General features: G+C 41.5%; 1 protein-coding gene across 5 annotated transcripts in view; it reads left to right on the top strand.

Moving 5' to 3' along the window:
- The first annotated feature begins 3,510 nt into the window (after positions 1–3,510).
- The window catches only part of igsf5a (immunoglobulin superfamily, member 5a), a 28,268-nt gene continuing 18,200 nt past the window's right edge, over positions 3,511–13,578 (top strand). For 2 of the 5 annotated variants that reach the window (XM_070449422.1, XM_024010581.2), the window contains exons 1-3: positions 3,511–3,843; positions 4,297–4,374; positions 12,830–13,141. In XM_070449422.1, the coding sequence (XP_070305523.1) occupies positions 4,332–4,374; positions 12,830–13,141 (355 nt within the window). In that variant the 5' untranslated portion in view covers positions 3,511–3,843; positions 4,297–4,331. The remainder of the gene's footprint in view (positions 3,844–4,296; positions 4,375–12,829; positions 13,142–13,578) is intronic. The other 3 variants (XM_024010580.2, XM_024010579.2, XM_024010582.2) reach the window with 3 other exon arrangements.

Genomic DNA, 13,578 nt, shown 5'->3' with positions numbered 1-13,578 from the left:
CTCTGTACTTTTGCTCCTTTCATCTTTCCCTCGATCCTGACTAGTTTCCCAGTCCCTGTCACAAAAAAAACATCCCCACAGTATGATGCTGCCACCACCATGCTTCACCGTAGGGAGGGTGCCAGGTTTCCTCCAGATGTGACGCTTGGCATTCAGTTCAATCTTGGTTTCATCAGACCARAGAATCTTGTTCCTCATGGTCTGAGAGTCTTTAGGTACCGTTTGACAAACTCCAAGCAGGCTGTCATGTGCCTTTTACTGAAGAGTGGCTTCCGTCTGGCCACTCTACCATAAAGGGCTGATTGTTTGAGTGCTGCAGAGMTGGTTRTCCTTCTTGAAGGTTCCCTAGAGCTYTCTCAGTGTGACCATCGGGTTCTTGGTCCCCTCCCTGATTGCCCTTCTCCCCCGATTGCTCAATTTGGCCAGGCGGCCAGGTCTAGGAAGAGTCTTGGTGGTTCAAAACTTCTTCCATTTAAGAATGATGGAGACCACTATGTTCTTGGGGACCTTCAATGCTGCAGAAATGTTTTGGTACCCTTCCCCAGATCTGTGCCTTGACACAATCCTGTCTCGGAGCTCTACGGAGAATTCCTCCGACCTCATGACATACACTGTCAATTGTGGGACCTTATATAGACAGGCATGTGCCTTTCCAAATCATGTTCAATCAGTTSTATTTACCACAGGTGGACTCCAATYAAGTTGTAGAAACATCTCAAGGATGATCAATGGAAACAGGATATACCTGAGCTCATTTAAAAAAAATGTGTTTTGCAAAAATAGCTAACAACCTTTCTTTTGCTTTGTCATTATGCGGTATTTTGTGTAGATTGCTGACTGTCAACAGCTCTGAGATCACGAAACCCGCGCGGACTGGGTTGCATTTCCGGTCACAACTTGCAGACTTGTTTATGTGTTGCTGTGCGTTTTGTTGCCAACCTTACTTTGCTACCTGACAACTTTACGGTTTTTACTTTTTAATTACGTTTATATTTTTAGTTTCCCTCACTCAACTTTCTTCATTCAACTTTTTCTCTCTGGACGCTTTATCTGTACATGGTTCAGGACATTGTCCTGAAGACAAACAATGTATAGAAATGCTTCAGTCTGATTTTAGACCCCATCATAGCACTGAGACTGCACTTGTGAAGGTGGTAAATGACCTTTTAATGGCGTCAGACAGAGCTCTGCAATCTGTCCTCGTGCTCCGAGACCTTAGTGCTGCTTTTGATACCATCGATCACCACATTCTTTTGGAGAGATTGGAAACCCAAATTGGTCTACACGGACAAGTTCTGGCCTGGTTTAGATCTTATCTGTCGGAAAGATATCAGTTTGTCTCTGTGAATGGTTTGTCCTCTGACAAATCAACTGTAAATTTTGTTGTTCCTCAAGGTTCTGTTTAAGGACCACTATTGTTTTCACTATATATTTTACCTCTTGGGGATGTCATTCGAAAACATAATGTTAACTTTCACTGCTATGCGGATGACACACAGCTGTACATTTCAATGAAACATGGTGAAGCCCCAAAATTTCCCTCGCTAGAAGCCTGTGTTTCAGACATAAGGAAGTGGATGGTTGCAAACGTTCTACTTTTAAACTCGGACAAAACAGAGATGCTTGTTCTAGTCCCAAGAAACAAAGCGATCTTCTGTTGAATCTGAAAATTAATCTTGATGGTTGTACAGTCGTCTCAAATAAAACTTGAGACTCGGCGTTACTCTGGACCCTGATCTCTCTTTTGACGAACATATCAAGACTGTTTCAAGGACAGCTTTTTTCCATCTACGTAACATTGCAAAAATCAGAAACTTTCTGTCCAAAAATGATGCAGAAAAATTCATCCATGCTTTTGTTACTTCTAGGTTAGACTACTGCAATGCTCTACTTTCCGGCTACCCGGATAAAGCACTAAATAAACTTCAGTTGTGCTAAATACGGCTGCTAGAATCCTGACTAGAACCAAAAAATTGATCATATTACTCCAGTGCTAGCCTCCCTACACTGGCTTCCTGTTAAGGCAAGGCTGATTTCAAGGTTTACTGCTAACCTACAAAGCATTACATGGGCTTGCTCCTACCTATCTTTCCGATTTGGTCCTGCCATACATACCTACACGTACGCTACGGTCACAAGACGCAGGCCTCCTAATTGTCCCTAGAATTTCTAAGCAACAGCTGGAGGCAGGGCTTTCTCCTATAGAGCTCTGGAATCTATACTGGTGAGCGTCTCTCATGCGCGTCACCTATGAGGGGGTGCGTCACTTGAGTAGGTTGAGTCACGTGAGTGAATCTTGTTGTCTGGGTTGGCGCCCCCCTTGGGTTGTGCCGTGGCGGAGATCTTTGTGGCTATACTCGGCCTTGTCTCAGGACGGTAAGTTGGTGGTTGAAAGATATCCCTCTAGTGTTGTGGGGGCTGTGCTTTGGCAAAGTGGGTGGGGTTATATCCTGCCTGTTTGGCCCTGTCTGGGGGTATCATCGGATGGGGCCACAGTGTCTCCTGACTCCAGTATTTATGCTGCAGTAGTTTGTGTCGGGGGGCTAGGGTCAGTCTGTTATATCTGGAGTATTTCTCCTGTCTTATCCGGTGTCCTGTGTGAATTTAAGTATGCTCTCTCTAATTCTCTCTTTTTCTCTCTTTCTTTCTTTCTCTCTCTCGGAGGACCTGAGCCCTAGGACCATGCTCAGACTACCTAGCATGATGACTCCTTGCTGTCCCCAGTCCACCTGGCCATGCTGCTGCTCCAGTTTCAACTGTTCTGCCTGCGGCTATGGAACCCTGACCTGCACCGGACGTGCTACCTGTCCCAGACCTGCTGTTTTCAACTCTCTAGAGACAGCAGGAGCGGTAGAGATACTCTTAATGATCGGCTATGAAAAGCAACTGACATTTACTCCTGAGTGCTGAGTTGTTGCACCCTCGACAACTACTGTGATTATTGTTATTTGACCATGCTGGTCATTTATGAACATTTGAACATCTTGCCATGTTCTGTTATAATCTCCACCGGCACAGCGACTACCCCTCATAGCCTGGTTCCTCTCTAGGTTTCTTCCTAGGTTTTGGCCTTTCTAGGGAGTTTTTCCAAGCCACCGTGCTTCTCACACCTGCATTGCTTGCTGTTTGGGGTTTTAGGCTAGGTTTCTGTGCATTACTTTGAGATATCAGCTGATGTAAGAAGGGCTATATAAATACATTTGATTTGATTTGATTTTTAATTATTCAATCAATTTTAGAATAAGGATGTAATGTAACAAAATGTGCAAAAAGTCAAGGGGTCTGAATACTTTGCAAAGTCACTGTATGTGGGTCAGAAGTATGTGGCCCCATGTTGAAAAACCTCAGATTGAAACTGCTGTACTTACACTAAAACATGGCAGCTAATGCAACACATGGGTGTGTCTGCTTAAAGGCTGTTGTRTGTTTGTGTCACAACACCACCACTCTGTGGTATTAATCACCCCAGACGACATCCCAGATGTGTCATGTGGGGGTCAAAGCCCCCCAAAGTAATCTGTTGGGTAGACGACCTACCTCAGTTGACTCTCTTGTAACCTTCTGCTCTACCAGCAAGCTTAACTATGCCAATAATCACTATGCTAGAAGGTGAAACTGTGACACACACTCAAACAAACTCTTAAGCACTCACTCATGCAAGTGTGACTGATAAGGGGACTGTTACATGGGTGGACCTTGCTCTCTGTAGAGATAGATGTATATGGGGGAGTGAAGCTACATTTGGTTTCACCTGAAGGTGGAGTCCCTCTATTTACWAGGTCTGATTCAACAGGAAATTAACCTTGGATCCATTTTAGTCATCGCTCTGAGAGTCTTCAACAAGTAAGTTATTAGAATGATGTATGTCGATGTACATTGGATCTCAATAGGAATATTTCCTAAAGAAAAATGCAATTTAAGAATGATCTTGTTTGTTGTTGTTGAGGGAAAGACTTAGGGAGGAAGTATGATTCTGTTGGTACTCTGAATGGACGGATCTGTGAGACTGCACTTATTGAAATATATTTTGTTTCAATAATATATTTTGTTTGATTAATGTTTGTTCGAGAAGATAAGTTATTAAGATATAGTGTTTCTGTGGTTGGGCTGTAGTGAGTCTTTGATCAGCGATCAATCAGAGAATGTGTGTGTTTTTGTGAACAGGGGAGTTCCTCACACAACATTCCTTGGTGAAAAATGTAGCGTTCAGAGCTCAGGTCTGTYTGAATGTGTCCAGTATTTTGCTGCCCGCTGGGTTGTTTCCATGCCATTGTCTTTTTTGTTTTTATATTACAGGCAGGGAATATTAGCATGACTGTTACCTGGGCAACATGGCCAGTGTTTTCTTCACGTTGCTTTTACTCTATGCAACAGGTGAGCAGATCTGAATATTTTATGCACACATATACACATTTGACACACTACATTGCRCTATCCCATATACTCACAATTGAAACAAATCTACTGAATATGATAGGATGGGGACAAAATCCATAGTTGACGTCGCAATTGGGATTACCCAAACATTTCCCTGTTCATGAGAATAGATATTAGTGAATAAATATCAAAACTCTATTTCACTGAACGAGCATTAGAACCCAGCTCAGCATATCATTTATCCCTGGCTTCATCTTGCCCTAGTTAGACTGGTCTCGTTTGGGAGTGATTAAAGCTGTTAATTTCACATGGAGGCCTTCTCGTGTTTATCACAGCCATGCAGAGAAATACAGGTCTCGGATTTAACATGCCTAATGCTTACGGCTTTACGTTGACTACACCAGGCTATAATATTGCTTCCTTCTAAAAGGAAACTTTATGAGTCAGGTCTCATCATTAGGATAGTGCAGKTTTTTTTCTCCAATCACTTTGGTGCAATTTCCATAAGTATGTGGTACATTTTCACAACTCTAAGCACAGAAATCTAAACAGATCATCAAAATGGCTCATGTTTCAAAACTCGAAGCACATGTTTGATTGCCTGAGTACGTTTATATATTTGTACCTCATAAATGTATTAATTTGACATCAATTTATGTTAGAAGGTAAAACCAAATCATATATGGAYGTGGTTGTAAATACTGTACATCATTCTCCATCAGCCAGTGTGCTTCACTCTTGTGTGCTACCATTTGGAGTGTAGTGTACAATTCACTGCTGAAATACTTTGGTTATATATGAAAATATATTCCACTCATTATCTGAATTTCATTGATACACTCACTGTAAGCTGATGAATTTTGTCAAGCATGGAGACAGGCGATACTGTATCAGTTGAAAATGTTGCATGGGGCAGAAATGGAATACAATACCATGCTACATTTTTACAGTAGCCAACTGCTTTACAATGCCCCTATTTCTGATGATTTGTCCTACATGTGTAGCCTACTGTATAAGGATTATGAAACTAAGACTGAAATACTTATCAACATGYTCACAACCTGCCGTTGGATACAAGTTATATTTAAAAAATAATAATAATAATAATTGTGCATGTCGAGTAATAGTCAAATACTGTATGGAAAATTATATTGACCATCAATTATTATTTCTATTCAGCACTTCAAAAAGAACAGTTTTGAAATGAGTATCTTGTGTTTTTTRCTATTGGATTAAGTGGTTGTTGAAATTACTAAATGGTGAGCCTATGACTCARGGGTGAAAGATATGAAACCCCAATGAATGCACAAAGGTTCTGAACATAAGATAGGGGGTCATTACAAGTGTTATCGGCTTAGTTTTGTACATWGAGTTTTGAAAATATACCACTTATAGCTAAGACACAGTGCATTCGGAAAGTATTCAGACCCCTTCACATTTTCCACATTTTGTTACGTTACAGCGTTATTCTATCAATCTACACACAATACCCCACAATGGCAAAGCAAAAACAGGTTTTTAGAGATGTTTGCAAATATATATATATATATATATATAAGAAAATAAATACCTTATTCACATAAGCATTCAGACCCTTTGCTATGAGACTCATTGCATCCTGTTTCCATTGATCATCTTTGAGATGTTTCTACAACTTGATTGGAGTCCACCTGTGGTAAATTCAATTGATTGGCAATGATTTGGAAAGGCACACACCTGTCTATATAAGGTTCCCAGTTGACAGTGATGTCAGAACAAAAACCAAGCTATGAGGTCGAAGGAATTGTCTGTAGAGCGCCGAGACAGGATTGTGTCGAGGCACAGATCTGGGGAAGGGTACCAAAACATTTCTGCAGAAAATATGGTCCCCAAGAACACAGTGGTCTCCATCATTCTTAAATGGAAGAAGTTTTGAACCACCAAGACTTCCTAGACCTGGCCGCCCGGCCAAACTGAGCAATCGGGGGAGAAGGGCCTTGGTCAGGGAGGTGACCAAGAACCTGATGGTCACTCTGACAGAGCTCCAGAGTTTATTTTGTTTAGATGTGAGAACATTCCAGAAGGACAGCCATCTCTGCAGCACTCCACAAATCAGGCCTTTGTGGTAGAGTGGCCAGACGGAAGCCACTCCTCAGTAAAAGGCACATGACAGCCTGCTTGGAGTTTGCCAAAATGCACCTATAGGTCTCCGACCACGAGAAACAAGATTCTCTGGTCTGATGAAACCAAGATTGAACTATTTGACCTGAATGCCAAGTGTCACTTCTGGAGGAAACCTGGCACCATTCCTACGGTGAAGCATGGTGGAGGCAGCATGCTGTAAGGATATTTTTCAGCGGCAGGGWCTGGGAGACTAGTCAGGATCGAGGGAAAGATGAACAGATCAAAGTACAGAGMGAGATCCTTGATGAAAACCTGCTCCAGAGCGCTCTGGACCTCAGACTGAGGCGAAAGTTCACAACCCTAAGCACACAGCCAAGATAATGCAGGAGTGGCTTCAGGACAAGTCTCTGAATGTCCTTGAGTGCCCAGCCAGAGTCCGGACTTGAACCTAATCGAACATGTCTGGAGTGACCTGAAAATAGCTTTGCAGCGACGCTCCCCTTCCAACCTGACAGAGTTTGAAGAGTATCTACAGAGAAGAATGGGAGAAACTCCCTAAATACATGTGTGACAAGCTTGTAGCGTCATACTCAAGAAGCCTCGAGGCTGTAATCGCTGCCAAAGGTGCTTCAACAAAGTACTGAGTAAAGGGTCTGAATACTTACAGTATGTGAATGTGATATTACGCTTTTTTTGTCATTATGGGGTATTGTATGTAGATTGATGAGGGAAAAAAACAATTTAATCAATTTTAGAAAAAGTCTGTAACGTAACAAAATGTGGAAAAAGTAAAGGGGTCTGAATACTTTCCGAAGGCACTGTACCTTAAGAAAAAAAAAAAATATATGTAGTAAAAGTGAGTCACCCAGTAAAAACTACTTGAGTAAAAGTCTAAAATGATTTGGTTTTAAATATACTTAAGTAACAAAAGTAAATGTAATTAATAAAATATATTTAAGTWTYAAAATTACTTATTTTATGCAAATCAGACGGCACCAGTTTGTATATATATATTTTTACGGATAGCCAGGGGCACACTCCAACATTTAGACATAATTTACAAACGAACCATGTGTATTTAATGAGTCCGTCAGATCAGAGGCAGTATGGATGATCAATGATTTTCTGTTGATAAGTGCGTAAATTGGACCATTTTCCTGTGCTGCTAACCATTCAAAATGTGACGAATACTTTTGGGTGTCAGGGAAAATGTATGGAGTAAAAAGTACATTATTTCTKAAGTAATGTAGTGAAGTAAAAGTAGTCAAAAATATAAATAGTAAAGTGAAGTACAGATACCTCAAAAAAACACCTAAGTAGTACTTTAAAGTATTTCTACTTAAGTACTTTACTATAATAACAAAGAGAGTCGCACACTCCATATGTATAACCTCCCAGTATTTAAAAAAAACACCAACGTTTCGGCATCACTGTGCCTTCTTCAGGGTAATGTCATAAATGCTTGAACCAGGTTATGTACAGTCGTGGCCAAAAGTTTTGAGAATGACACAAATATTAATTTTCACAAAGTCTGCTGCCTCAGTTTGTATGATGGCAATTTGCATATACTCCAGAATGTTATGAAGAGTTATCAGATGAATTGCAATCAACTGCAAAGTCCCTCTTTGCCATGCAAATGAACTGAATCCCCCAAAAACATTTCCACTGCATTTCAGCCCTGCCACAAAAGGACCAGCTAACATCATGTCAGTGATTCTCTCGTTAACACAGGTGTGAGTGTTGACAAGGACAAGGCTGGAGATCACTCTGTCATGCTGATTGAGTTCGAATAACAGACTGGAAGCTTCAAAAGGAGGGTGGTGCTTCCTCTGTCAACCATGGTTACCTGCAAGGAAACACGTGACGTCATCATTGCTTTGCACAAAAAGGACTTCACAGACAAGGATATTGCTGCCAGTGAGATTGCACCTAAATCAACCAAATCATCAAGAACTTCAAGGAGAGCGGTTCAATTGTTGTGAAGAAGGCTTCAGGGCGCCCAAGAAAGTCCAGCAAGCGCCAGGACCGTCTCCTAAAGTTGATTCAGCTGCGGGGTCGGGGCACCACCAGTACAGAGCTTGCTCAGGAATGGCAACAGGGAGGTGTGAGTGCATCTGCACGCACAGTGAGGCAAAGACTTTTGGAGGATGGCCTGGTGTCAAGAAGGGCAGCAAAGAAGCCACTTCTCTCCAGAAAAACATCAGGGACAGACTGGTATTTTGCAAAAGGTACAGGGATTGGACTGCTGCGGACTGGGGTAAAGTCATTTTCTTTCTTGATGAATCCCCTTTCCGATTGTTTGGGGCATCCGGAAAAAAGCTTGTCCGAAGAAGACAAGTTGAGTGCTACCATTAGTCCTGTGTCATGCCAACAGTAAAGCATCCTGAGACCATTCATGTGTGGGGTTGCTTCTCAGCCAAGGGAGTGGCTCACTCACGATTTTGCCTAAGAACACAAGCCATGAATAAAGAATGGTACCAACACATCCTCTGAGAGCAACTTCTCCCAACCATCCAGGAACAGTTTGGTGACGAACAATGCCTTTTCCAGCATGATGGAGCACCTTGCCATAAGGCAAAAGTGATAACTAAGTGGCTCGGGGAACAAACATCGATATTTTGGGTCCATGGCCAGGAAACTCCCCAGATCTTAATCCCATTGAGATCTTGTGGTCAATCCTCAAGAGGTGGTGGACAAACAAAAACCCACAAACTCTGACACAAACCCAAGCATTTCATTTATGGCAAGAATGGGCTGCCATCAGTCAGGATGTGGCCCAGAAGTTAATTGACAGCATGCCAGGGCGGATTGCAGAGGTCTTGAAAAAGAAGGGTCAACACTGCAAATATTGACTCTTTGCATCAACTTCATGTARTTGTCAATGAAAGCCTTTGACACTTATGAAATGTTTGTAATTATACTTCAGTATTCCATAGTAACATCTGTCAAAATATATAAAGGCACTGAAGCAGCAAACTTTGTGAAAATTAATATTTGTGTCATTCTCAAAWCTTTTGGCCACGACTGTAGACAAACAGTGGAATTAGTGCAACCAATGACAATAKTGAGGGGTGTGTTGTAATTKTTAGGTTGATAAAAATTAATTGAGCTAAACTATTAAAAGACTACAGCCCACAGCATATTGAATATATTATGCCATTATTATCATTATCATTAGCATAACATTAGCATCAACATACAATATTGTTTCATTTCATTTCACCTATAAATATTTCCAATTTCATAAAACATTTTATTACATGTAATCTTTTGGTTCAACCAAAATGCATAATAAACATGATCAACAGAGGGAATATATTGGTCGTACTCTGATAAGGTGGAGAAAGAATACATTCATTTACAAGACCTGTTCACAGAAAATATAATTGGTCATAAGAAGGGCCTGAGATCAAAGTCAATATTCAGACCACTAGGGGTCAATGTGTTTAAAATGGGATATCCAGTAGGCCTCCCTCTGTAGTAGTAGGATCTCCATGTTACCCACTCTCCTTGGTAGAGCAACATGCTCAATGCCTCTATATTTGAGGGAGGAGATGGGATGGTTAGCTTCCTCAAAGTGAGCTGCTATTGGATTGTTAGTGTTCTTACACCTGATAGAGTGTGTTCAGCTATGCATTATTTTAATTGTCTTTTGTTCAGTTTATGTCTCAGTTCTTGAATCTTGTTATGTTCATACAAATATTTACACATGTTAAGTGTGCTGAAAATAAACGCAGTTGACAGTGAGAGGACGTTTCTTTTTTTGCTGAGTTTATATAGTTTGGACGCACCCACTCATTTAATGGTGTTTCTTTATTTTACTATTTTGTACATTGTAGAATAATAGTGAAGACTTCAAAACTATGAAATAACACATATGGAATCATGTAGTAACCAAAAAAGTGTGCAATAAATCAAAATATATTTTAGATTTTAGATTCTTCAAAGTAGCCACAAGTATCCTCATAGATTTTTTGTCATTTAGCAGATGCTCTTATCGAGAGCAACTTACAGTAGTGAGTGCATACGTTTTCATTCGCACTGGTCCCCCGTGGGAATCGAACCCACAACCCTGTCATTACAAGCAGTTGTGGAAAAAGTACCCAATAGTCATACTTGAGTAAAAGTAAAGATACCTTAATAGAAAAAGACTCAAGTAAAAGTGAAAGTCACTTTGCTGAAAGCCTATCCATGTCTCATTGGAGCTCCATGGGGCTCCTTAGATGCATTTTTTAAAGTGACGTAGTCTTTATGAAAAGAGCTATGTAAAATACATCTATTATTATGTAATGAATGAGCACCTCAGAGTGTAAACAGGCCCAACATTCCAAACAGCTGAGACTGTTTTAGGAACTTGTTCTATCGACAGAATAATGAGTCAAGAGGGTTCTTGAGGTTTACTGTTCTAAAGGTGTGGCACTTGCAGCAAAAACAAGAATGCAGATACTAAGGCCCCAGACCACCACACCGACAAGGTTTTTAAAATGTAGTTTATTTATATTTCGTTCAAGGACATCTGGGTGAGCACATTTACAAACACCAACATAGATACATACGCAAGAACAGTCCCAACTGTTTGTTCTGGATTGTCCTGTGTTCTTTTGAGTCTGTTTGGGTGTTGGCTTCAGAAACAGAGGTTTCTGTTTTTCCACAGAGAGAGTTTGATTCTATTTGTTCTCCTCTACCTTTCCTGGCCTTTCCTGTTGTCTCTGCTTTTGAATTTGCATTTAGAGAACTGAATTTGAAAACTGAATCTGAATACATCTGAGAAGTTGAATATATGAAACTTTGATCAACTTGAAATTATAGTTTTKAAACTTGATACACAGACAATGAATGCAATATCTACCATATTGAAACTGAATATGTAAATATTTAATTTGAATATACAATTAAATTTAAATTGAATTTGAAAACTGAATGCAATATTCATCCAACTTAGCTTCAAATCATGAAATGCAATTTCAATTTATGAATTCAATGATTACATTTCTGTATTACAAATTCAAAATATTAAATTCAATATTCTAATACAAATTCTAAATTATGGAATTCAAATACAATTTCTGTTGGCACTGAAATCGCTCCATAGGTAAGGAGATCACTCTCACAGAGCACCTCAAATCACTCACAAGTGTTAGGAAAGTCAATCATTCCATTTCTGGGAAATAGCATGCGTTGCATCAGTCATCTGGGCATTGGAGCACCATCGGTTCGGTTCGGCTCCACTCCACTCCACTCCACTCCACTCCACTCCACTCCACTCCACTCCACCCTCTTGGACCAGGAAGTAGCAGCGGCAGAAGTCGTAGCGGCAGCAGTCTGACCCCAGTAGTAGCAGTGGTGGAAGTGGCTCTGAGCTCTCCTTTTGAGCGGTGCAGTGGCTCAGAATCATTACAGATGTATAAGTTCAGGGGAACGTCCATCTCCAAGGAGACCAGCCAAGGTGACTAAACTGAACAACAAGGGGAAACTTGTCAACAATCGTTGTTTATGGGGGAGAATGCATAGGTAACAAACAAACAGCGAGTGTACAAAAGGGAGGGGGAGGTCAATGTAAATTGTCAGGTGGCGATTTTATGAATTGTTCAGCAGTCTTATGGCTTATGGGTAGAAGCTGTTGAGGAKCCTTTTGGTGCTAGACTTGGCACTCYGGTAGCAGAGAAAACAGTCTATAACTTGGGTGACTGGAGTCTCTGACAATTTTATGAGCTTTCCTCTGACACCGCCTATTATATAGGTCCCGGATGGCAGGAAGCTTGGCCCCAGTGATGTATTGGGCCGTTCTCACTACCCTCTGTAGTGCCTTACGGTCCGATGCCGAGCAGTTGCCATACCAGGCGGTGATGCAACCTGTCAGGATGCTCTCGATGGTGCAGCTGTAGAACCTTTTGAGGATCTGGGGACCAATGCCAAATCTTTTCAATCTCCTGGGGGTGAAAAGGTTTTGTCGTGCCCTCTTCACGACCGTCTTGGTATGTTTGGACCATGATAGTTAGGTGGTGATGTGGACACCAAGGAACTTGAAACTCTCGACCCGCTCCACTACAGCCCTGTTGATGTTAATGGGGGCCTGTTCGGCCGGCCTTTTCMTGTRGTCCACGATCAGCTCCTTTGTCTTGCTCACATTRAGGGAGAGGTTGTTRTYCTGGCACCACACTGACAGTTCTCTGACTTCCTCCCTATAGGCCGTCTCRTTGTTGTCAGTGATCAGGCCTACCACTGTTGWGTCGTCAGCAMAYTTAATGATCTCAAATATAACAAATGACAAATAGATAATCATTATCTCCTCTCACCCCCAACCCTAACCACACCATGATTCTCTGCTCTCCTCTCCTCTCCTCTTCAGGAGTCTCAGGAGTCCCTCAGCTGGAGCCCCTGAATGTGACTGTGCTGCGGGGCTCAGAGGCTCGGTTTAACATCAGCCTGTCTGAGGAATGGTACTCCATGTCATGGATGCTTAAAACTGTTTTGGTCCTCACCATCAACAGTGGCACCGGTGTGTCTGAGCACAACCGTCGTTTCTCCGTTAAAAACTACTCCAGCGCCGACATATACTGCTGGGAGTTCAWCATCCGGGACGTCTGGAGGAACGACTCTGGTGGCGTCAGCTGTGGCGTCCAGGAAAAGCCGACCCAGACCGCTCAGCTCGTTGTCCAAGGTTGGGAACAATTCCTCAATATTTAATCCTTAGAAGTGAAGACTGGCCTCTTTACTGGAATCAAAATGTGCAGAGTAGTTAAATAATGTCTGTTTCCCATCTCATCCTGCACTGTATAGGCTGTGCACATACAGTATCACTATAGATGACAGTAGTGTAATGACCGACCTATGCTCTGGAGAGCAGTAGTATACACTGTAAGATCAGAGAGTAGAGAAGTGGTAGCACACTGTAAACTCTGAGCATAGAAAGGGATAATAATCTGTTCTCTCAGCAGGTCCTGGCTAATCACCAACACAGGAACAAGGATCCATGTATTAGGCAGATGGAACAGTCTGATTCAGACAGAAATAACTCTTTAAAAGACTTTTGATGAGCTTCTATATAATCCAAGGTTAGAATATGGAGTTCATTTAAATAATCACCTTTACTGAAAT

This window comes from Salvelinus sp. IW2-2015, linkage group LG20, assembly GCF_002910315.2.
Source record: "Salvelinus sp. IW2-2015 linkage group LG20, ASM291031v2, whole genome shotgun sequence".
NCBI lineage: Eukaryota > Metazoa > Chordata > Actinopteri > Salmoniformes > Salmonidae > Salvelinus > Salvelinus sp. IW2-2015.
Note: the sequence above shows the minus strand (reverse complement) of the source record. Positions and strands in the feature narration are given on the sequence as shown.